Raw genomic sequence first — 23923 nt, 5'->3', positions numbered from 1 at the left:
CCAGTACATGAAGGCTCCAGCCACCAGTTCTGTGTTTTGCTCACATCCTAGTCACAGTGGGTATTGCTGGTGAGCAGCAGCCCTTCTCCATAGGGGGACCAGAGATCAGGCTTAAGTCTATCAACCCACAGGGCCTGGTGGTCAGCAGGCCCTGGTCCTGCTGGCAGAAGAGGAAAGGAGCTTCAAAGGAAAGGGTGGGGATGGGGAGGGGTCGTCTCTTCGCACAGTCTCCATGAGCCTCCCCCAGTAGTGCCACTGCTGCCAATCAGTAAAGTGGCCACAACTCACACATAGAGCAAGGGGGCTGGGGAAAGGTGGGCTAGCAAAGCCCCCAGAAAGCAGGCAATGGAGAGAGCAAAGCACAGGAGAAGAGCTTGAGTGCCTAGCTTCAATTATAATCAGAGCCATGCTTCCTGAGTGCCAAGTGCCGGTCCAGGAGCTTTTTATATACATTGCCTCTGAGAAGATGTGCATCGAGGAACCGACCAAAATAGAACCTTAATTATAATTACAGCTGCCATTTCCCCAGCACTCCCGAGTGCTGCAGTTTATTTGCAGAAGCTCATCAGACTCTTGGAAGAACCCAGGGAGGTAGGGTCTGGGACCCAGGTTCTGAGTGCCTGTTGTGTGGGAAGCCCTGGGAATACACCAGGGGGAAAAACAACACCTTTGTCCTCGTGGCACTTATCTGGAATCAGGAAGGGGCCACTGGCAAGGACAGGCAGGAAACCTGAAAGGCAGTGCAGGCATAAGGTACTAGTCTTGTATGTGGCTGACCCCGAGTTTGATCCCTGCAACTCTGTAGGAGCCCTTCGAGGAGTGTTCCCTGAACACAGAGCCAGGGAGTCAGCCCTGAGTACTGCCCCAAACCAAAACAAAAGATGTGACAGCATCATCTAGCTCGACATTCTTCAGTCTTTTTCCTCCTTGGACCAGCACCTGCCCTGCGCACCTCCACAGGCCCATAGCTCTAACCAAGGCAGCAGACCAGCAGTTGAGGATCACTGAGTTAGATGGTGGTAGAGGCGAGGGGAGATCAGTGTGGTAAGAGAGCACCAGACCTCAGAAGACAGGATTCTGCCAGGGATCGGGCACGGAGGGAGGGAGGGAGGGAGGGAGGGATCTGCTGGGGTGAGGTCAGAAGGATGCTACGGGCTTACACACCCCAGGCTCATGAAAACTCGGGTGCTCATTCTGGAGGAGAGTGCTCGGTCCTGCAGTGCTTTGGTGAATGGAAGCCTAATGCGAATGCCAGCTCCTTGGCCCCAGCTCAAGCTGTGGACCAGACCCTGTGCTCAGGCGCTTTACAAAAGTGTGTGAACTCATAGAAACTTGGCAACTCAGAACCTTCACGAACAGGACCAGGAAGACCGTTACTGGCCAGCCATGTCAGTGCTCGCAGCAGACTATGCCTTGTGCTGAGTGCTTTGGAGCTAGACAAGGTCAGGACTGTCACTGGTATATTCAGCAGTGACTTCTCCGCAGTCCCCAGGTGTGACATGGAGAGAATGGTGAGATGTAAGTGTTGTGTCAGGGGAGGGAGAGGGGCTGGAGGGGAGGAGAGGCAGTTTGCGACAGGGCTCTGACGCAGAGGTGGTTACCAGCATTTTTAAATGGGCATATTTCATCTAAAATAAGATTTTTTTTTTTGCTTGAAAAATTGTGGCCCAAAGGGGCTGGAGCGATAGCACAGCGGGTAGGGCGTTTGCCTTGCACGCGGCCAACCCGGGTTCAAATCCCAGCATCCCATATGGTCCCCTGAGCACGGCCAGGGGTAATTCCTGAGTGCAAAGCCAGGAGTAACCCCTGTGCATCGCCAGGTGTGACGCAAAAAAAAAAAAAAAAAATTGTGGCCCAAAGAACTCAGAGGACTGGAATGCAGGCTTGCATGCGGGAGGCCCACATTCCACCCCTTAAGCCTCAGTGCCCCCCAAGCACCTCCAGGAATAGTTTCTCCAGGAATAGCTAGGTGGGACCCCAAAACCAAAGAAGAGGGAAAAATTGTGCTAGTTGAATGGTGGCACCAACAATCCTGTGGGGTGACCTTCCCACCTGCTCAGTTGACATCAGCCACCACTTGTCTTGCATCTGGACCTCTCCTTAATTTGATTTTTTTGTTTTGTTTTCAGGCCACCTGGGAGTGCTGGGGCAGGGGGTGGACAGGGATGCTCCCAGCTCTGCCCTCTGGGGACACTCCGAGTGGTGCTCAGGGACTAGACCAAGGATGGAACTGGGACCCACCTACCACTCGCAGAGCACCTGCTCATCCCCCTGAGCGCTCTCCAGCCTGCTGCTGTGATTATGGCAGCTGGCCCTAAAGACTCTTACTGCGTTTGTGCTGCCTGTTAAAGGGTCTTAGACCAAAACCCACTTTTTGTCCTCAGTCTCTGATCCTGAGGCTGGAGAGAGTATAGGGGTTAAGGTACTTCTGTCCAGCCTACTCTTAGTTCAGTCCCAAGAACCACATGGTCTCCTAGTACTGGTAGTCCTGGTGTCACAAACCGAAACCAGAATTTCTGATCCTGACATTTATCCCCTCTCGGGACTAAGTATCTCCTAGCCACTGCTATAGTTAAAGCTCCTAGAATCTCAGCATTAGCACAGCAGAAATTCACAGCTCTGGGAAACAACTTCTGGGCTGTTTCCTGGGATAGTGTGCCTAAACTCTCTTCTCCAGCGAAACTTTATTCTAAGCCCAGATGGAGAGAATTAATCAACCCTTCGGCAGAAATTTCTAAGGAGGTTGGGGCGGGGTGGGGAGGGGGGCAGCTAGAGAGATCCTACAGCAGGTAAAGCACTTGCCTTGCACATGGCTGACCTAGGTTTGATCCCCTATACCTCTTATGGTCCCCTAGACCCTCCAGGAGTAACTCTTGAGCATTTTTGGGTGTGCCCCCCCCCCTAAAAAATGGATGGGGCTGGAAAGATGGTTGAATGGGTAGGGTGCTTGCCTTGTCTGAAGCCAATCCAGGTTTGATCGCTGGCACTCCATATGTTCTCCCAAGCCCTGTTGGAAGCAATCCTTGAGCACAGAGTTAAGAGTAAGCCCTGAGACTGCCAATGCCACCCCCCAGTCCCCCAAAAGAAAACTGCTTGCAGGCTTTATCACTTAACACAGGAGACTGGCAAACTTTTATTGTAAAGGGCCAGATGGTAACTATTTTAGACTCTTAAGAGCCAGACAGTCGCTATCGCAGCTGCTTGAAATATTTCCTATACAGAATCGGCCACCGACTGTAAAACTATTGAACACGACTTTGTTCCAATAAAATTTTAGTTGCAAAAACCAGGTGGTGGGCTAGTTTTTACCCTTGTGGTAGCTGAAAATGTTGCTGCCAGGGATTGGTGATGACTTGACACAAAACTTAAAGAACAGTCTAGAAACAGCTCAGTTGCTCTTAGGTTGCTCCACAAAACTGACCAGAGCCGGGGTTCTGGCTATCTAGTTGATCCCCATCATCCCTCAGTTACTCTCATGGTCCAGAATAGTTGGATACTTGCCCACATACCATTCAGGAAGGTGGAAGCAAGGCAGAACCTCCCTTTGCTGCTTGAGGGCTCTCCCCAAGAATGTATTCTTGTGACCCCATCTGACTGCAGGAGTTCTGGGAAATGTCTGCGTAGCCACCGTGAATTGGGAGCTGACTCAACACCTGCCACATCCCTTCAACCTGAGACTTTACCAACATTCCTTAGTTCAAATAGAGCCTGATTACTGTCTGCAGAGTCCCAACCAATGTCTCTCTGGGGAGGCAGGCAGGTTAGGTGGGAACAAAATAGATCTGGGGCAGGATTCATCTTCACTCTGAGGGTGATGACAGTGACCCATCCCCCACCCCACCCCGACTTGCCACTTGCAGCTTCTGCCCTGCTTCTGCATGCAGATGATGGGAGTGCAGGGTTGGACCTCCGGAGACCTGGAACTAGCATTTCAGTGGGAAATTTCCAGGTATTAGCCAAGGACAGCAGGAAACAGAAGGCATCACTGTTTGATTCCAAGCCAGGCCTGCCTGCTCTGCCCTCTGTTCCTCCCTCCTCCCTGTGACCTTCTGTTCTGTGGGAATTCCTGCTCAATGGCCAGTTTCTGCTGTTATTTTTAGGCCACACCCGACTGCTCAAGGATCACTCCTGGTTGCCTCAGGGAGCATTTGGGATGCTGGAGAGCAAACCTGGGTCGGCCACATGCAAGACGAGCACCCTGCCCATTGTACTATCTCTCCAGTCCCAATGCTTATTTAAAAACACACTTCGCGCTAGGAGTGATTCCTGAACTCAGAGCCAGGAGTAAGCCCTGAGTACTGCCTATTGTGCCAGCCCCCCACCCACAAAGAAAAAGAGGCACTTTTCTCTGGGCTTTTAAAAATAGGGCTAAAGTGATAGTATAGAGGATAGGGTGCTTGCCTTGCAAACAGCAGACCCAGGTTTGATTCCTGGTACCACGTATGGTTCCCCAAGCTCACCAGGAGTAATCCTGAATGCAGAGCCAGGAGTAAACCCTGAACAGTGTGACCACCCACCCCACCCCACAATATATAATTCATTCTCACACACACATACACACACATCTCAACTTTATTACCATGTTTAGTTCTGATTATAGAAAATACCAAAACATCCACAGTTCTCAGCGTGGTTCAATGTTGTCTTAGTAGCTCACTGACCATTGGCAATTATTTATGTATTTATTCCCCTTCAGCTTTAGATACGATTTTGATTAGCTTATCCATGCCATTTCACCTGCACATAGGAAAAATATCTTGTAATCAAAATGGTACACAAATTCCCACAGTTTCGTTTTGCCCACACCCAGCAGCTTTTGCCCACACCCAGCAGCGTTAAGGGCCCCAGGTGGTGGTGTCACAGAACCAGCAACACCTCACGCTACCTGCCCTGCTGTGAGGGCACCAACTCCAGGCAACTTGTCTCTAACAGCCCCTGGCACCCATCTAGCTGGAATTAAAGGTAAATTTGCAACTACAGTGTGAGTTTGAACAATGTAATGGGGAAAGAGTCAGTTGGCAAATAGTATTTTTAAGTCAAAGATCTTCTCATCTTATCTCCCCATTTCCCTGCAGGCCTATGTGTGCTCCAAAAACACAAAAGCCCTGAAAGCCTCTCTGGTCCTCGAGTCTGCTGTTTCTCAGGAGCCCCATGCAAATCCAAATCCCTCCCACATCCTCATAGGGCAGGCCCCCTCACCCCCCAGGGGCATTCAGAGCTCGCAACCCGGCTTCCTGGGCAAAGTCTTGCCCACACTCAGTGCAGGCAAAGGGACCGGGAGGGGCGCGGGCCTCGTGTGCCTGGCGGTGCCGCCTCAGAGACGCTGCCTGCCCGAAGGTCTTGCCACAATCAGGGCAGGGGAAGGTAGGCTGGGCACTGGGAGGTGCCCCTGCCGAAGGCCTGGTGCCTGGCCCATGCCCGCGCTGGTGGGCGATCAGGGCCTTGGAGGAGGGGAAGGAACGCGCGCAGGTGAAGCAGATGAAGAGGGTCCCCTGCAGCTTCTGGGCCACAAAATCCGCTGGGTGCTCCCGCTTCATGTGGCGCTCCTGGAACTTGGTATCGGCGAAGGTGATGAGGCAGTGGGTGCACTGCAGGGCCCCCAGGTGGCCTGAAGGATGAGGTGGGGGGGCAGGCAGTCAAGAGAGGCCAGCAGGAGCCTCAAGGACTTCTAAGCCCCCAGGATCAGCTCCGTTCCAGGCATTGGGCAGCTTGGTCAGCGCTCAGTGCAGGAGCACACCAGTGCTCACAAGTTGAGCCCCTCAGTGCGTCCCTAGTCACAAGGCTAGGCAGTAAAAAGTGGGTGTGGCTTGGAACCCAGGAAGCCTGTCCCAAAGAGCCATGGGAGTACTGTGAGACACAACTTAGGGTATCTGAAATTGAGCCTCACCCCTGTTCTTTCCTGGCTGGGATGTGTCTCGGCTGCAATATGGGGTGGTAACAGTGTCAGTCTCTACCCCCATGGAATTCATGATGTGGCAGCTAGGAAGCAGTGCCACAATAATGGGGCTGTAGTTTCTGCTACAGACGAAGAAGCAAGTGGCCCAGTGTGGGGTTGCATGTGGGTGGGCCTGCCAGCAGGTCACTCGGGAGGCCTGGGCTCACCTGTTGAAGTTTCCCAGAACATCACCAGACAAAGCCACGTGCCACGAAGGGAATAAACCAAGGGGCAGATGCATATAGCATCGCAGCACAAACACAGGACATGCCCGAGCCACCAGGATGACGGCACATCTGCTATACTGGCTAAATGTGTGTGTGGGGGGGCACCCTGTCTGACTTCCCAGCCTTCCTCGCCCCTTTTTAACTTCATGTAACTGCTCCTGTTTTCCAGCAGCATCAGATCCAGAGCAAAAATGCTCTTCTTAGCCGCACCCCCCCAGACAAACCCTGCCTGATACCCCTGGTGTATGTTCCATCCAATGAGAAGAGCAATACATAGGCATATTCAGCTCCAGCTGTGCGACAGGTGCTCTCTGGGACTGTGCCACTGTGGCTCTTACACACACTGGCCCTCTTGAAAGCACTGTTGGTTCACTTCAGAGGCGCAGCTGAGGTGGTCGAAGGTGAGGCCTGGGCACTGAGACTGCCCAGCCCACAATCAACTTTCAGCGCACTCTGGCTATTCTGTGTCACCATGACCACCTTCGTTACCTTCCAGTCCCCATGTAGCTAAACTCTGCCTGGGGAGGCGATAGTTGTCACCCCTTGTAATCAAAGAAACCAGAGTCTAAATTCCTTTGAAAGAGGCGGAACTAAGCTGGAACCTGAAGTGTACAGTCACTGAGGATCTACCCCAAGGCTCTCTGGACGCCCCACCCTCCCAACTCCCTCTGCCCTTAGGTGGGGGAAGAGTTGAGCTCTGATGGGAGTGGCTGTGACCCTGAGGGCAGCTCCTGGGCCTTCACAGAACGCCCTGGCCTCCAGGGAAAATCTTTGGAAACCCTTTAACAGCCCCATCCACCCTGGGGCTAGGGGTACTCACAAAGGTTGTTGCCAGGACTACGGGGACTCTTCTCCGTGGCTGAATCCAGCTCCTCCACCGGCTCCTCCGGATGTGGGTCCTGCATGGTGACTGGGACCCCCTCTGGTCACGAGAGGAGCTGCCTGATGGCGCAGTTGGAATTTAGTCGCTCCCCTGTGGCCAGCCTGAAATCAGGGCCCGCAAAGCCTGCGACCTTTGCCCGAGCATCTCCTAAGCACCCGCCCACTCCGCCAGATACACGATGATGGGGTGGCTCTGCCTAGGGAAGCTTCAGCATGCCCCCGCAAAAGCTAGGCCTCCCCAGGCCTCTTTGGCCCCCCCACCCCCTAACGCCCCTCCCAGGGAATCCTCTCACCTGGAGGCGACCTAGGCCTCAGGACCGCCCGTATCCAGGGAGCAGGGGACCTTGATCTTTGACACCAGCCTCATCCCGTCTCTCTCCGGGGTCTGGAGGAGGCGGAGAGTGGTACCCAGACTCTAGCCGGCCGCTTCGCGGGAGACATCCTCCTCCGACATGCCGCCACCCCCAGCCCGGGCCTCCGCGGGGTCCCGTAGCCCCCAAGCACTGCGCTCGCGAGGCCGAGACCCCGGCCCCGCGTTCTCGTCGCGCCCGGGGAGGGCGACCGGGCGGTGCGCGCGTCACAGCGCCGCCACCCGGAGGGACGCGGGGTCGGGCCCGCCGAGACGCAAGGTCCCGGGGGCTTCCACGCCCGTTCGCCTGACGGGCCTCCCCAGGCCGCGATTCGGGATTGCCATCCGGCAGTGACATGGTCGCGCCCACCCGGTCCTCCGAGTAACCGGAGGGGTCCTCCGCTGCACCACGGTGCGTGGTGATGACGTCGCAGCCACTCGGGGCCGCAGGGCCCGCGGCTCAGATTGCGCAAAGGGTGGCCCGGCGCGGCCAGCGCGCAGGCGCCGCGGGTCCCACAGTGTCCGAGCTGTCGCGGTGGCCGCGCGCGGGGAAGCCAGGGCTCCGCCGCCGCCGCTCTGCGCAGGCGCTGCGAAAGGACTAGGGGGTGCCCCCCCGCGAAATCACGCTTCCAAGACACACCCCTCGGAGCAGTGACGTCAGGTTAGAGCCCCCGGAACGTGCCGATCGACAGCCCCCCTCCATCCCAGCTCTAGCCTCTTCTGCCTGTTTCCGGGACCCCAGGGTGGGCCTGGCCTCGCTCTGCCCTGCTGTTTCCTTCGGTTGGTGAATTGAAGGGAGCGGGGGAGGCGGGGGAACATCTGTGTCTCCTGGGGGAGGAGCGCGCTGGAGGTCTGATTTCGGAGTTTTTGAGGCAGAAAGGGAATCGCACCTGGAACGGGTGGGTTGGATTCCTTGGTCTCCGGGGCCCGAGACCTGGACACCAGATTTCTAGGTCCTCTGGAGTGACACATGAGAAGAGAAGAAGGGGACAGGGCGAGGACAGAAGTCTGAGACCTGAGTGGCGGTGAGGGGGAAAAAAAAGGCTAGATGCCCCCTGACCCAGATCTCTTGCACCCCTGCCTTGCTTTCCAGCTATGCCTCCGCCGCGGGGTGACGTGACTGCCTTGTTCCTGGGGCCTCCGGGCTCGGGAAAGTCTTCACTGATCGCCGCGCTGTGCGACAAGGGTGTGGAAACCATCGACATCCCCGAGGGACGGCCCGAGTCCAAGATCCCCAGCTTGCGCGCCGCCGGCCCAGGCCTCTTCTTGGGCGAGCTGAGTTGCCCTCCCGCGGCGCCGGGACCCTGGGCTGCTGAGGCCGACGTTTTGGTGCTGGTGCTGCCTGGGCCCGAGGCTCACGCAGAACCTCTAGCCCCGGCGCTGGGGGAAGCAGCGCGGACCGCCCTGGCTCGAGGGACTCCGCTGCTGGCAGTGCGCAATCTCCGTCCTGGAGAAGCGCAGAATGAACTCCAGGTCCGGGAGCAGACAGAGACCCTGCTGGCCAGCGCGGGGCTGGAAGCGGCTGCTTTATTCGTGCTGCCTGCTGACTGCGGTGGCCGTGACGACTGCGAGGAGCTGGAGCGCCTGCGGGCGGCGCTAGAGAGCCGGGCAGAGGCGCTACAGAGGTGAGCACGGAGTTTTGGGCACCTAGAGCCCACAGCCCTAAACATTTTTGTGGGTGGCGGGCTACACCCAGCAGGGCTCAGGGACTACTCCTGGCCCTGCTTGGAGGTCCAAACAGTGGCAGGAGGGATAGATCAGGGTCTCCTGCATCTTGCACTCCTGCAGGTGTTTGCAATCTTCCCAGCCCCCCTGAACTGTTCTTTGAGGTCTGTGAGCTCCTGCAGAAAATCCTCCTTCTCTAAGACTGGGGAGAACTTACCCAGGTCAAGCCCTTGCCCTGTACCTGCTTCAGCCCTTCCCTTTTCTTCTCGAAGCCCTGGTTTCCGTCCACTGTGCCATCAGCTCAGGCCATCCCTTTCCGGTTCCTGTCTCACTCAGGAATTATTCGGAACAGTCTGCCCTTGTCACCCTAGTGCATTTCTGGACCTGGCGCTGTCTCTCGGGGTCTCTCAAGGACTGGTCTCTGGTGTTTGATCCCCGCACTTTCTGTCCCTTGCAGACTCCTGCCACCGGCTCAGGATGGTTTTGAGGTGCTGGGTGCCGCAGAATTGGAGGCTGTTCGAGAAGCCTTCGAGACCGGCGGCCTGGAGGCGGCACTGTCATGGGTTCGTGCTGGCCTGGAGCGACTAGGTAGTGCACGGCTGGACGTGGCTGTGGCCGGCACTTCGGGTGTGAACCTTGTGCTGGACGTGTTATTGGGGCTGGATCCTGATGATCCTGGGGCAGCGCCTGCTTCAGAGCCTTCGGGGCCCACATCATACCCGGCCCCTGAGCGCCCCAATGTGGTGTTCTGGGCTGTGCCACTAGGCCCCACGAGCACTGCCACTGCCTCCCACCCGGCTCACTATGATGCCCTTATCCTGGTCACCCCTGAGGCCCCCGCTGAGAAGGACTGGGCGCCAGTCCGACCCTTGGTGCTACCAGACGCGCCCCTGGCCTGCGTGAGAACAGATGGCAAGGGTGAGAATCCAGAGTCGCTGGAAGAAGGAAAGGTGGAGAAGCCCGCCAGCGAGAGTTTAGAGAACTCGGGTGGAGGGGGACTGGAGAAAGGTGGTGGAGAGGGTGTGGAGGCATGTGTCCCAGGATCACAGAAAGCAGGTGTTGCGAGCGGGCAGCAGGTTGGTATGGCCATGAAGAAATCAGGCAGCGAGGACACCGACTGCCCCGCTGTCGTGAGCCCAGAGGATGAGGCGTGGGAGGTGCTGGAGGAGGCACCACCGCCAGTGTTCCCCCTGAGACCGGGTGGGCTCCCCGAGCTCTGCGAGTGGCTTCAGCGCGTGCTCCCCGCGGCCCAGGCTGGGGCCCTGCTCCTGGCGCTGCCCCCGGCTTCTCCCAGCGCCGCCCAAAAGAAGGCAGCGGCGTTGCGAGCCGGAGCGTGGCGACCGGCGCTTCTGGCCAGCCTGGCAGCGGCGGCTGCCCCAGTCCCCGGGCTCGGCTGGGCGTGCGACGTGGCGCTCCTGCGGGGTCAGCTGGCCGAGTGGCGCCGGGCTCTGGGGCTCGAACCAGCGGCGTTGGCCCGCCGGGAGCGCGCGCTCGGCCTGGCGCCCGGGGCACTGGCGGAGCTCACGCGCTTCCCAGGCCCCGTGACACGCGCCGAGGTGGAGGCGCGGCTGGGCGCCTGGGCAGGCGAGGGCACGGCGGGGGGCGCGGCACTGGGCGCCCTCTCCTTCCTCTGGCCCGCGGGGGGCGCAGCGGCCACAGGCGGCCTGGGCTACCGCGCAGCGCACGGCGTCCTGCTGCAGGCGCTTGAGGAGATGCTGGCTGATGCCGAGGCCGTGCTGGCCCTCCGGGGTCCCCTGCAGTGAGGATGCTGGGCCCTGCGGGCGTCTGAGCACTCCAAGCTCAGAGGGAGGGGAGCTGGGGTCCAGGCCCAGGTCTGGGATGGCGGGGACCTCTGAGCTTACCGCAGGGGGAGCTGCTCTGAACCCCCTATACTAGGAGCTGGTGAGGGCTCTGATGAGCCAGGAGCTCTAGGCCCCTCCATCCCAAGGGGCAGAGTCTGGGCATCGGGACTCCCGATTTCTCTGGAGTGTGACACCCAGGCTCGCTTTCTTAAGGGAGGTGCACTTGGATCCCTCCGAGGGGATTTTTCTTGCTTACTAAGGGGCAGAAATGAAGCAGGGTGGGGAGAGAGGCGGGAACGCTTGGGCTAAAGAGCCACAAAGAAATCTAGTGACCCTGTCTCTTGGGGGAAGAGACTTCTAGATTCCCCAGCTCCCAGAGGGCTTGTTGTCTTCATGGGGTTGGGGAGTTTGCAGGGGGTGCCTCAGACTTTGGGGATCCCCAAACTTGGGGGGGTTGCGTATTTCTAGAGGTGAATATGGACAAGGGGAAAGAGCCAGCAGACCAGCTGGTGGCTTGTGGAGTCAGAGGCTATTGAACCTTGGCTCTCAGGGAGAATGGTGCCCCCAAAGAACAGGGGAGGCGGCCCCAGCTCTAGGCCAGGGTGGAGGGTTTAGAGCTCCTACCTGGGGCTATCTGCCAAACCCTCCCCTCGGGTCCTGATTGAATCTCTCTCCTGTGAGCTCCACCCGAAGGATCTGTGGCTGCCTTAGCTCGGCTGTGTTAGGTGATTCTGGGACTCTCTGGGGAGTCTCTCTCTCCCTCTCCTTCTTCCTCTCTTTTTTTCCCTCTCCTTCCTCTCTCCCCTCCCCCCCTTCTTGAAGACTCCTTGGCTTTGATTTGGTCTCGATTTCTTCAGTCCTTCTACCGCAACCCTCTCCAGCCAGGGCCTGCTGTGGCTTTGTGTGTTTGGAGAATCCAGATGTTTCCAGACTGGCCCCGTCAGGTCTCTGCTGCTTCCTGGTATATGGGATATGTTGCAGTGAGCGCCCACAGAGCGGCAGGACAAGGTGTTCCAGACTGTGGGCATGTAACCCCAGTGCCTGCAGCGTGCCTGGTTGCCAGCGGCTGGGGAACAGGAAGTAGGACCTGAGTAGCTCCTGGTTGGTGTAACTGAGCCGGAGGGGGTAGGAAGACAAAGCCCACCTCAGTCCGTGGGCTTGAGGTCCAGCAGCCCCTCAGCAAGGCCTGGACTTGTCTTGTTCTGGACTCGTCTCATTTCCAGCTTTGCTCCCTTTCTCGATTAGCCTAAGTGATGTTCACGTGGCCGCCCACATGGGGCTGCCTCTGGAACTTGGCACTTGCCCCCTTCCATCCAGAGGGCTCGGCTCCCAGGAGGTCTCCCCCTCACTGGCTCCTCCTTGTCTAATCAGATCTGAACTCAGAGCCTCTCCCTCGCCCCAGACCTGCCCTGACCATCCCACTCACACGCCCCTTCATCCCTCCCCACCAGGTGATGGCCCCTGTGATGGTTATTATTACTGTGGAAGTGAACTTATTTATTTACTTATTTATTTGCCAGTTAAGCTGCTATTAGCCCCTTGCTTGCCTGTTTTCTGCTGGTAATCACGTGCCTAGAATGGTGCTTAGGTATTCGGTACTTCGAGGGGTCCCATCAGGGGCGGAACTAAGGCTGGAGATGCCTTTCATGGCCTTCTGCCAGGGGTCAAGGAGTGGAGTGGGAAGAAAGAAGCCTGTCGTGAGGGAGAACACCACTGTTTGTGGCAGGGACTTACCGGTGCCTTATTTCCTCACCGGTGAGGGGAAAGGGCTAGACAAAAACACCCAAGACTTCTCGGCTTAAAGGCAGGGTGCTTGTCTCCCACACGCTTTGCATGCAGCTGACCCGGTTCAGTCCCCGCCTGGCACCTTATAGGGTCCTCCAGTGTGAGTGCAGAGCCAGGACTGATCCTTGAGCATTACTTGGTATGGCCTCAATGCCCCCCTCCCCCATAAATTGCACATTTAGGAATCTCATTGTTCCAGTTACATGGAATAGTTTTCCAGTGACTGAGTATCAGTTTGGTTTTTCTTTTTTTCTGTCTTGGGGCACCATCAGGGGAACCAACACCTGATGGTTCTTGGGTAACCGTGGGGTACAAGGGATCATGCCCGGGCCTCATATACCAAGCACATACTCCATCAGTTGAGTTCTCTCCCACCCGGAGTATCAGTTTGTTTAGTTTTGTTTTGTTTATGAGTCACACCTGACATGCTCAGGGGTTACTCCTGGCTCTGCACTCAGGAATTACTCCTGGCGGGGCTCAGGGGACCATATGGGATGCCAGGGATCAAACCCAGGTCGGCTGTATGAAAGGCAAATGCCCTACCCGCTGTGCTATTGCTCTGGCCCCCTGAGTATAAGTTTTTAATGAAAGTAAATGTGATCTCAGATGCAGTCTACTGATCACATTCCATTTTCATGAGAAATGTGATTATGTCTTTCTAGGGGCGAGACCTTGTACAAATTATTCAGCCCCTGGCATCTCCGCCACAGGGTTCTTTAGAGTGGTCCAGGTGTGTGACTGCCTGCATTCCCACTTACACACTGTACGGGGAGGCTCCAGCATCCTCTTGGGGCCCTGACGCCACACCCTCAGCCCCGAGCAGCATCACGGTAGTCTGCACACCCCTCTCACCCCCCTGCCTCTGTTCAGTCCTGTTGGCAATCTCTGCTCTGCCCCACAAATGCCACATGAGAATCATGCCAGAGATGGAATAAGAAGCCAGACCCAGACTCAGTCTGGTGGTGAATACTAACGGGGTTTAGCTAAGAGTGGATTTCTGGTCATGGCGTTCCAGAGTGGTCCCCTTTATTTTCCTTAGCCACAGTCTATGGTGCTAGGGATTAATCCTGTCTGGGACTCTGGTGTGCAAAGCCATGTTGTCATTGGTCCCAAGGTAGCCTCTTAAAATCCTGCTGGTGGGGTGGGGGGAACCCAAGAGATAGTTCAGGGGTGCATGCCTTACGTGGGCAAAGACTCAAGTTTGATCCCAGATGCTGCAGGTCCTTGCTGAGCACTGCCCAGAGTGGCCCTGGTGGTCCCCAGTACCACGGAGCTTGAGCAGTACTGCAGTGCTGGGTCCTGGCATCAGACTCACCAGCCTGGTTGGCTGAGTATCACCAGAAGCAGACCCCAGGTCCCCACCACCACTAAAAAAAAAAAATCCATGCCTTTCAGTGTGTGTGTGGGGGGGAGGCAGAAGTTTAGTTTCTGGTGGTGTGGATTGCACGTGACTGTCTCTGCGCTGTCTGGTGGTGGGGATGGGTTCTTGTTACTTGGCAAGGATGCTGGTGGACGTGGAAGGCAAGAAGCCAAGGCACTGCGATGAATCTTGGCATTTCTGTCACTAGATGCAGAACTGGCAGCAAAATGAGCAAGACAACCCCTACAGTCTTAGTTGAGTTTCTTGTATTTCTGCTCAGTTGCTGGAGGGGCATGTGCCCCCCAGGATGGGAAACCACGAAGGATAGATTGGGGTGTGGTTAGCTGTGGTGCTTTCTGGAGGAATGAATAAAAATGTAGAAATCTCATGTGCGTCTGATTCTTGATGGGGGCGGAGGGGTTGACGATTTTTACCTGGATCTTTGGGTCTGAGAGAAGAGAAAGAAGGGAGACTTAGTCTACATAAGGATTGGGGGGAGGTGAGGGGGAGAAGGGAAACAGTCTGCATAAGAAGGGGGGTCTGGAGTGATAGCACAGCGGGCAGGGCGTTTGCCTTGCATTCGACTGACCCAGGTTCCGAGGGGAGGGTGCTTGTCTTGCATGCGGCCAACCCAGGGTGATCCCCAGGATCACACATGTTTCCCCCAGCACTGCCTGGAGTAAATCCTGAATGCAGAATTAGGAGTAATCCCTGAGCATCATCTGGTGTGGTCCCCTTCAAAATTAAAAAAAAGGAAAAACCAAAAAGTTTGCCAAGGACTTAGAGATAGTTCAGGGGTAAGGTACATGCCTTGTGTGCGGCTGAAAGGGTTCAGTCTCTGACATCCCATATAGTCCCCTCAGCCCAGAAGTGATCCCTGAGTATAGAGCCAGGAGTAAGCCCTAAGGACCACCAGGTGTTCCCCCCCCTCAAAAAAAATTGCCACCTGGGGGAAGAATAAGGAAGGCGAGGAGAGTAGTGACTTCAGAATTTGGGTCAGTTTATAAAAGCTGGGCCCATTTATATCCCTTAATCTGTTCCCCTGTGCAGTGGTCCCTTTGGTCTTTTCCCATCCTGATACTAGATCTGGCCTTGTGAAGTATGTGTCCAATGGGACAAATGCAAATGTGGTTCAAGAAAGACTTAGAAAGTGTTGGACTCCTTCAAAAACTAGAAATTGAGCTTCCATAAACCACACCTACAAGCCATTACACGGCCAAGATCCAGAGACTATAAAACAAAACTCCTCTTACAGCCTAGTTCTCCCTGTCAGAGAATCTGGCAAGGTACTGAGAGCATTCTGCCGGCACAGCAGAGCCTGGCAAGCTCTCTGGCATATTCGATATGCCAAATACAGTAACAATGATGGGTCTCATTCCCCTTACCTTGAAAGAGCCTCCAATGCAGCACTGCTGGGAAGAACAAGTAAAGAGAGGCTGCTAACATTTCAGGGCTAGGACGAATGGAGATGTTACTGGCGCCCACTCGAGCAAATCAATGATCAACGGGATGACAGTGATGCAGTGATGACCTCGTAATACCACACCTGGGAATATATCCTGAGGGTGCAAAAAAGTACAGTAGAAATGACATCTGTACCTATATGTTTATTACAGTACTTCACATTAGCCAAAATCTGGAAATAACCCAAGTGCCCAAGAACAGACGACTGGTTAAAGAAACTTTGGTATATCTACACAGTGGAATACTATGTAGCTGTTAGGAGAGATGAAGTCATGAAATTTGCTTATAAGTGGATAGACATGGAGAGTATCATGCTATGTGAAATAATCAGAAAGAGAGGGACAGACATAGAAGGACTGCACTCATTTGTGGAATATAAAATAACATAACACAAGATTGATACCCAAGGACAGTAGATATAAGGGTCAGGAAGATTGCTCCATAGTTGGAAGCCTGCCTCATGAGTGGGCGGGGAGAAGGCAATTGGAATAGAGAAGGGATCACTAAGAAAATGATGGCTGGATGGGAGTTGTGTGCTGAAAGTAGGTAAAGAACCATATATGATAATCTCTCAGCATCTGCATTGCAAACCATAATGCCCAAAAGCGGAGAGTATGGGGAATATTGTCTGCCATGGAGGCAGTGGGGGGGTGGGAAAGGGGAGGTATACTGGGGATATTGGTAGTGGGGAATGTGTATTGGTGGAGGGATGGGTGTTTGATCATTGTGAGATTGTAACTCAAACATGAAAGCTTGTAACTATATCTCATGGTGATTCAATAAAATAAAATTTTTTTTAAAAAGTGTGGGGCTCCAGGCCTGAGTGATAGTACAGTGGGTAGGGCATTTGGCCTTCCACACGGCCAATCTGAGTTCGATCTCAGGCATCCTATATGGTCCCCCCAGCACTGCCAGGAGTAATTCCTGAGTGCAGAGCCAGGAGTAACCTCTGAGCATCGCTGGGTGTGACGCCCCCCCCAAAAAAAAAGTATGGGGCTCAACTCCCAGAACCCAATGAGAAGTGCAAGTACACGGGTTCAATGATGGCAAACTCCAGGCCTCAAGTGATAGGGGATGGGCTGGTCCTTCTCATCTACACACCCCACCTTCCCCATGGGACCCTAGAGGTCATGCCCACAAACTTCCTCAGGCTGCTACTTAAGCTCCTTAACGGCTATGATCCAGAGACACACAAAAGAATCTCCAAAATGAGCAGCTCACTGCAGAGATTTCTCCAGACCCTAATTATCTAAAATCTTAGAATTCCAGGAGCATGCAGCTGCTCTCCCAGCTGCACCACGTCTTATGCTGTTCATAACAAGCAATACAAAAGAGAGCATGGGGGAAATTGCTATAGAGGCAGGAGGAGGCGTGGGATGGTGGGGGGATACTGGGGACCTTGGTGGTGGAAGATGTGCACTGGTGGGGGTTGGGTGATCGATCATTGTTTGACTGAAACTCAAACAGGAAAGCTTTGTAACTATATCTCATGGTGATTCAATTAAAAAAATTAATTTAAAAAAACTGTGGGGCTGGAGCAGTAGTAAAATGGGTAGGGTGTTTACCTTGCATGTGCCCAACCTGTGTTTGATTGGTCCAACATATCATACGGTCCCTTGAGCAACGCCAGGAGTGATGTCTGAGTGTAGAGCCATTTGTAACCCCTGAACATTGCTGGGTGTGGCCCCCAAACAAAACAAAACAGGAAGTGCTTTTTTTAGGGCTTCATGCACACCCCAAGAACCCCTGCCCCCATGGCCACATCAAGATGAAAGTTGCTGAGTGACAAGAGATGTGACCCAGTCAACCTTGACTGCCCAATCCAGCCAGCCCATCCTCTGAGACTACTGCCGGGTTGTCCGGCTGCCAAACCCAACAGCGTCCAGCAGAAGAACCGCCTTGCTGCACCCAGACCAAGTTGTTGTGTAAATGGCCATTGGTTTCCACCACAAAATTCCATGGGTTGTGTTAAGATGGTAACAGATGACCAACACAAGCTGACTCCCTCCCTAACAAGCTCTTTCCCCCTCTGCATGATCCAGTGATGACAAAGTTAAGTGCTGCATATTTTTTAGCTTCTCAGTCCCTATGCCATTGTCTTCCTAATTCTTCTGAAAACAAGAATAAGACTAACAATTTCTAGGCTGGAGAGAGAGTACAGGGCTAAGGCACTTGCCTTGTATGCAGCTGACTCAGATTTGATCACCAGCATCACATATGGCCCCCTTAGCACCAGCCAGGAGTGATCCCTGAGCATGGATTCAGTAGTAAGTGATGCCAGTGTGCACACCTCCCCCCCCCCAAAAAAAAAGGACAGTGCCTGTTACCTGGACTCTGGAAGATAAAATGATAAATAACTTCACAGAGGCCAGGTGAGGCCAGGAGTGCACTTCCCGTCCCTGGAGGGTTTGGTGGGGCCAAGGGACCTGGTTCCACTCAATGAGTGGTGTCAAATCACTTCTGGGTCACAGCGTTTAGTCACTCCTTAACACCCAGCTCTTTCCAGGCACAGAGATAACCATTGGTCACGGTGGTGATTGGTCTCTGATGAGCAGAAGTTCTTGTAGACATAGATAGTGCTCACAGTGGGAAGGAGGCATTGCCCTCTGGCAGTGATCAGGGCCTATTCCTGGTTCTGCACTCAGGGATCACCTTTGCCAGGCTCTTGGGACCCAGGGTGGTGTCAGGGCTCAAACGTGGTCAGCCACAAGCAAGGCAAGCCTCACCCGCTGTACTATGGCCCTAGCCCAGAATCACCCTTTTGTGAATGGGAACTTGCAGCAAATCCCACTCCTCTGTACCATCCCAGCCTCCCCCACCCCCACCCCCACACCACTGGGGATATTATCTCTCTGTGCCACAGCTGTTGACTTTGGCCCTGATTTACTTTACACAGTGGAATTTTAGCAGACCTGACTCCAGCAGGACCCTGAAATGCACTTGACTTTGTGCTACTGTGATGAGAGTATTTGCCAGGAAGGAACCAATCCCAAAAGACTGCGGAGCATTGTCTGAGAACTGAGACAAGACTGAGAACGTCAGTCTTCCAGCAGACTGGAACCAAAACAGCCAATGTACAACCCAAAGCAAATCCTTGGGTGCTGCTTGTCACAAGGCTCAGTTGGGGAGGATTTGTTACACAGCATCACTGCATATTAGCTGACTAATTCAACGCTGTTGATTTTAACCACTGAGGTTAGGAACTTCATTGTAACTGTAGCACAAACGAGTCTGCCTGACTGATGCCAGTGTTTAAGTCCTGTCAACTAATGGTCCTCACTAAGTAGCAGCTATTTCCATGATTACTGTTTACTCAGAGACTATCTCTAGAACAAATACTGTCTTGAAAGTGCCAGGCACGGGGCTAAGTCCCTTTTAATTTTTTCTCTTTTTCATTTTACTCTTATAGTCTTTTTTGTTTGTTTTTATTTTGGGGCGACCCCCAGCAATCCTCAGGAATTACTCCTGGTGGAAGACCATATAGGATGCTGAGGATCAAACTGTAAGGCCAAGCACCCTACCCAGTATACTATCTCTCTGGCCCTGAGTTTTTTAAAATTTTTTGCTTTTTTATAGGTCACACCTGGTAATGCTCAGGGGTTACTTCTAGCTCTGCACTCAGGAATTACTCCTGGCAGTGCTCGGGGGACCATATGGGATGCCGGGGATCAAACTCAGGTCAGCTGTGTGCAAGGCAAACACTCTACCCGCTGTACTATGGCTCTAGCACCAGCCTGACTCTCATAGTTTTCTCAAATTAGAGCTCTTATTAGGCCCATTTTGTAGATGTGCAAACCAAGGTCCTGAAGAGGAAGAAGTTAGTCAGGAGAGGTGATGATGGCCTTTGGGTAAGATGACCCTTTCTATTATTTTACTGTGGTGGCTAATGTCACATTCTGTGCCTCTGTGTGCTCATCTGTAAATGGGGATGAGAACTGAGCTTCAGAGGTTTGATTAGGAATGCAACAGCATTTAGCCCAGGGGCCTGGGCTGCCAGTCACCCCGTCATAAAAAACGAAGGACGCAGGCTTGCTCTGTTAACCCATTTAATTGGCAGGCACTTGGGGAACCTCAGGCTGAGGACACACGAAGACCTCCATCTATAATGCCGGTTCTTCACTCAGCCCTGCTGGGGGACTGGGGTGGCTTTCATGCAGTCTGCACGGCGCAGGAAGTAGAGGTAGGAGGCAGAGGGCACTTGTGCCCCGGGCTTGGAGTTGCAGGCGCTCTCCGTGGCACAGCCCCGCGTGGCAAATTTGGTTCTGATGATACCTGGGAGGGGGGTTTCAGACTTGGATTGACGGTCCCCACCACTTCTTCCTCAGCACTTAAGGGTCTTGATCCATGACCCCATTCTCTGGGCCCCTCCCCTCCCCTTAGACACTGGAAATTCTCTGGACCCCCTACCATTCCCGCCTCCAGAACCCTCGGTAGCCCTCACCAGCCTGCACGTTGCCAGCGAAGTAAACACAGTGATTTTCCTGGCCCACGCAGCTGGCCGCCTGGGTCCCTGGGCAAGTCTCATGGAAGGGCTGGATGCAAGCAGGACACTGGAGACCATTCTGAGTCCGATTATTCTGGGGAGCTGGTGGGGTGAGGGTGGTGTGGAAGGGGTAGAGAACGATTTTGACTCTTTCCTCTGACCTCAGCACCCCACCACACTGGTGTTTGACAGGTGTGTGTGTGGGGGGGGGGGGCAGGCTCAGCATGAATAAGATGCTGGGATCCAAGGGTCCGGAGATAGGACAGTCCAGCCTGGGCCCAAGCCAGTTCCAGCCCCAGCACCACGCGACACCCTAAGCATTGCTGGGTGTGAGCCACACCAGGGGGGCCCGGGTGAGCCCCCGGCACTGCAGGAGCAGCCTCCATACCCTCCATCCTGGAATTGCTGGTGGGGTTCCGGGGCTAAGCTGGTACTCACGGGGCACGGAACCCTGGTTGCAGCCGTCGGCCTGGCAGCACTGCGTGTTGGAGACCATGTAGTCCTTGGGGCCCATGGTGGTGGAGACGAAGCCCGAGTAGCAGTCGCTGTACTTCATGCAGCCCTTGTAGGTGTTCACGGAATGATGGCCCTCTGCGGGGGGACAGAGGCGGGACACGACACAACAGGGCGCAGGCTGCATGGTTGGTGCCACTCTGGCCCTTGCCAGCCCAGAGCTGCCTAGAGTGATCTCTCCTAGCCACGTCCAATGCCCCTCCATCCGCTCGCCCAGCTGCCATAGGTTCAGCCATGGGGGTGTTCAGAGTCTGCCCCTGGCAGAAGTGAGGTCTGCCACCCCACCTCACCCCATCCCAGTCACCCCACTGCTGACCTCTAGGAGTCTGGCCTCAGGGGCCTGTGTGTCCTTCCAGCCCTGCTGAGGTTTGCTTATCCTCTGAATGCTCATCCCCACCTCAGAGTCCATTGCCATAGAGCAGCACCCATTCCTCTCCCCCAGTCCCCCCAAACTCCACAGACCTGTCTCCAGCATTCCCTCCTACACTGCCCCAGACCTCTTGCTGTTGGCGTCTTGCCTGCTTGGTTCCCCAGTCCACAGCCTCCCCCATCCCATATGAGACTCCTCCATCAACCCACTTCTAGGGTCCCCCCACTTCACAACTCCTTGAGGAACGGGGGGCTTTCTCTACCCCCAGATTCCTCCCTACCCCTTGGTCCCTTCAAGCCCTCCTCTAGGGCTGTGATGGTCTGAGGACCCCTCCTGTGGGGTCTTCTCCTCTCCATCCCCTGCCCATCCTTCTTAAGTCTGGAAAAGTTCCTATCACCCTAGCCATGCCGCCCATGTGTCTCCACTTCTGGGAGGTCAGATTTCCTCCCCACTAGCCTTAGCTTCCTTCCAGCCGCACTCTCGCCCCCATCATCGCGGGGGCCTCTACCACAGCGCGGGGGCCTCTACCACAGTTCCTCCCCCCTAAAGTTCTGCATCCCTCCCAGTCTCTTCCTCCTGGAGCCCCTCCTGCCACCGCTATCATTTTTTTCTTCCATAACGAGGCTATTTCTGCTTTTTTTTTTGGGGGGGGAATCACATCCGGCGATGCACAGGGCTTACTCCTAGTTCTGCACTCAGGAATTACCCCTGGCAGTGCTCAGGGGAGGGGGGGAACCATATGGGATGCTGGGAATCGAACCCAGGTCGGCCGCGTACATGGCAAATGCCCTGCCCGCTGTGCTATCGCTCCAGCCCCAGAACGAGGCTACTTCTGAACCCTTGGAGCCGCCAGTCTGTGCAGAAGCCTCGAACCACGCCTCCCTCGGTGTTAGGGGATGTGTCTCCTGGACCCTCCCGCAGCAGCGCCCCGCCCCCACGCCGCGCCCCCTACTCGTGCTCGACTCCCCCACGACGGTCACGCAGGCGTCCTTGCCCTCTTCACACGTCTTCACTTTTCCGCTGCACGTGGGCCCCGAGCCCCGGCACATCTCACAGCTCAGGGGGCATCCTGTCGAGGAAAGGGTGGGGTTGCAGGCCTGGGGGTGGGGGCGGGCAGAGGGAAGGGGAGCCGAGGGAGGAGGTCTGCAGAGCGCAGTGGCGGGATCTTTTGGGAGTCTGTTGGCACCGGGTGGCGATGCCCATGCCCACAAAGCGGCTTCCAGGGGCGGGCGGTGACGCTCGGTGGAGCCTGTTTCGCTAATTACTAGTTGGGGGACTTCAGACGCCAGGGGCCTTTGAGAAGGCTCGCGGAGTTGGTGATGGACTTTGGCCGAGCCTCAGGTCTTGCGGGGTCTGGGACATAAGACCCTCAGTCTTGAGGGGAATGGGGCATGGGTAGATCAGGTTGGGGTACCCGAAGGATGGAATCTGCAGCCCGTGTGAGGAATAGAGTGTGGGGATCCCCAATGGTGAGGGGGGTTAAGGGGCTCCTTAAGTCTCCAGCATTCTTGCCTGTCTCCCATTTTTCTATATATAAAGATGTTGCTTTCGCTAGTCATGTGCTCAACTGACCTAGAATCCAGTTGTCTCTGTTGGAGCCAGAGCCTGAGAACGGAGTGTTCAGAACCCCAATCTCCCCCCACACACACACACATACACTCCCTGGCACAGGGACCCCATGCATGAGCGCTGGAGCGTTTCCTCCCTTCCCTTCCTCCCAGGCCCAGGCTTCTCTCTTATTTTTCTTGGGTTTTGTTTTGCGGCCACACCAGGCAATGCTCAGGGGTGACACCTGGCTCTACACTCAGGGATTATTCCTGGTGGTGCTCAGGGGCTCCTATGCCATGCCAGGAATCAAACCTGGGTCGAGCGTGGCAGGCACCTCATCCGCTGTACTATCGCTGTGGCCCATTCTCTCTTCCTGACTCCCAAGACTGTCCCATTCTTATCTCCATAAAGCCCTTGTTGAGGGGTTCCTCTCAGTTCCCTTTGCTGAGGGTGCCAGCATGGGAGACGGGTCACTCACCCAGACCCAGCAGGGTGCAGAGCAGCGCGAAGACCAGCAGGAAGGAGCCGGGTGTCTTGGAGGACCTCATGGTGTGTGTGAGCCTGCAGTCCCGGGGCTGGCCCTTATAGGAGCCGGAGCAGGGGCGGGTCCGGATCCACCTTCACCCTGGGGTGAGAAATAGCTGAGGTAAGATCTCAGGTCCAGCCCCTGCAGCTCGGGGGTGGGAAGGCGGGACCAGAATCTCAAAGGAACCTGGGCCCTCTTTCACGGAGACCCCCAGGCTTCTGCCTCCCAGGATCTTCTATCAGGACCCAGAGTCCCATTCTCCCGTTTCCTCAAATTCCCATGCCCCCTCCCCTTTACTTTTGGCCTGAAGCCCAGGGTAGGAGTCAGGTCATTCGAGTTCCTGGAGGTGTGAGCGACTGTAAGGGCTAAGTGCTCCATTCCCTTCCCTCGTCCCAAGGAGGCGCCCAGCGTGGGTGGTACCTTACCTGGGAGCGCCCAGCATGTCCAGGCTCGTTCTGCGGGGGCCTGGGTGCCCTATGTCCCTTCCTCTCATTTCCTCCTTGACTCCGACTGCTCCCTACTCTGTGTGCGGGCTGGCTCCAGCTCCGGCTTTGCCTGAGGCTACACCCCTAGGGTTTCACAGGGACCGAACAGAGGGGTGCCTGTCATCAGTCGGGAACAGGTGTGGTAGGAGACAGATGCCCACAGGTCACCTTGGGAAACTGAGGCATGGGTGGAAGCACTCTAGGCTGGGAGTGTGTCTGGTTTGGGCGCATGCTTTGTGTTTTATTTAGGTCCTTGACTTTAGGTATAACCTTGAGATGAGAGCTTTCTTTTTCCTGTCTCTATTGAGGGTCGGGTGGGAGCGGGGATAGCGGGGAAGTGTTGTCGCTTTAGGAATCGGCGGCTGGAACTCTGCAGCCGGACAGTTCCAAACTGTCTGCGAAAATCTATTCGGGTTCTGGGCTTGGGTTGAGGCGGTGACTGCACTTGTCCAATGAGAAGGGCGAATGTCTTCGAAGCCCCAATCACGGTGGCCGCTCGGGTTGTTAGGTAGGGGGAGAGCCTAGGGAG

The 23923-nt window shown here is 55.3% G+C and overlaps 3 protein-coding genes across 4 annotated transcripts; 1 reads left to right on the top strand and 2 right to left on the bottom strand.

Moving 5' to 3' along the window:
• Window positions 1-5195: 5195 nt before the first annotated feature.
• ZNF576 (zinc finger protein 576) lies at window positions 5196-7716 on the bottom strand. The gene is made up of 3 exons (XM_004621436.2): window positions 7338-7716; window positions 6983-7084; window positions 5196-5608 (listed from the first exon to the last, which is right to left on the bottom strand). The coding sequence occupies exons 2-3, from the start codon at window positions 7065-7067 to the stop codon at window positions 5196-5198; spliced, it is 498 nt and encodes a 165-aa protein (XP_004621493.2). The 5' UTR covers window positions 7068-7084; window positions 7338-7716.
• Window positions 7717-7904: 188 nt separating this feature from the next.
• IRGQ (immunity related GTPase Q) lies at window positions 7905-14393 on the top strand. Of its 2 annotated transcripts, none has more exons than XM_055145186.1 (3): window positions 7905-8054; window positions 8487-9018; window positions 9516-14393. In XM_055145186.1, exons 2-3 carry the CDS (start codon window positions 8489-8491, stop codon window positions 10819-10821), a joined length of 1836 nt encoding a protein of 611 aa, XP_055001161.1. In that variant the 5' UTR covers window positions 7905-8054; window positions 8487-8488; the 3' UTR covers window positions 10822-14393. The 2 variants fall into 2 exon arrangements, with proteins under 2 accessions (XP_055001161.1, XP_055001160.1); XM_055145185.1 differs by having other exon boundaries at window positions 8043-8173.
• Window positions 14394-19564: 5171 nt separating this feature from the next.
• PINLYP (phospholipase A2 inhibitor and LY6/PLAUR domain containing) lies at window positions 19565-22931 on the bottom strand. Its single transcript, XM_004621412.3, has 5 exons — window positions 22862-22931; window positions 21788-21904; window positions 20391-20543; window positions 19911-20054; window positions 19565-19741 (listed from the first exon to the last, which is right to left on the bottom strand). The coding sequence occupies exons 1-5, from the start codon at window positions 22929-22931 to the stop codon at window positions 19590-19592; spliced, it is 636 nt and encodes a 211-aa protein (XP_004621469.3). The 3' UTR covers window positions 19565-19589.
• Between the last annotated feature and the right edge of the window lie 992 nt (window positions 22932-23923).

The sequence above is a fragment of the Sorex araneus genome, chromosome 8, assembly GCF_027595985.1.
Source record: "Sorex araneus isolate mSorAra2 chromosome 8, mSorAra2.pri, whole genome shotgun sequence".
Classification (NCBI taxonomy): Eukaryota; Metazoa; Chordata; class Mammalia; order Eulipotyphla; family Soricidae; genus Sorex; species Sorex araneus.
Note: the sequence above shows the minus strand (reverse complement) of the source record. Positions and strands in the feature narration are given on the sequence as shown.

What these genes read in the sequence shown, in the direction of transcription:
- ZNF576 (XM_004621436.2), bottom strand. Translation starts at nt 7,067, where the DNA reads ATGCAGGACCCACATCCGGAGGAGCCGGTGGAGGAGCTGGATTCAGCC. An exon ending in TAGTCCTGGCAACAACCTTT is followed by an intron (nt 5,609 to 6,982) that starts GTGAGTACCCCT and finishes CTCATCCTTCAG; the next exon opens with GCCACCTGGGGGCCCTGCAG.
- IRGQ (XM_055145186.1), top strand. Translation starts at nt 8,489, where the DNA reads ATGCCTCCGCCGCGGGGTGACGTGACTGCCTTGTTCCTGGGGCCTCCG. An exon ending in CGGGCAGAGGCGCTACAGAG is followed by an intron (nt 9,019 to 9,515) that starts GTGAGCACGGAG and finishes TGTCCCTTGCAG; the next exon opens with ACTCCTGCCACCGGCTCAGG.
- PINLYP (XM_004621412.3), bottom strand. Translation starts at nt 22,931, where the DNA reads ATGAGGTCCTCCAAGACACCCGGCTCCTTCCTGCTGGTCTTCGCGCTG. An exon ending in CGTGGGGGAGTCGAGCACGA is followed by an intron (nt 20,544 to 21,787) that starts GTAGGGGGCGCG and finishes GTCCCCCCGCAG; the next exon opens with AGGGCCATCATTCCGTGAAC. An exon ending in CGCTGGCAACGTGCAGGCTG is followed by an intron (nt 19,742 to 19,910) that starts GTGAGGGCTACC and finishes CCCCCCTCCCAG; the next exon opens with GTATCATCAGAACCAAATTT.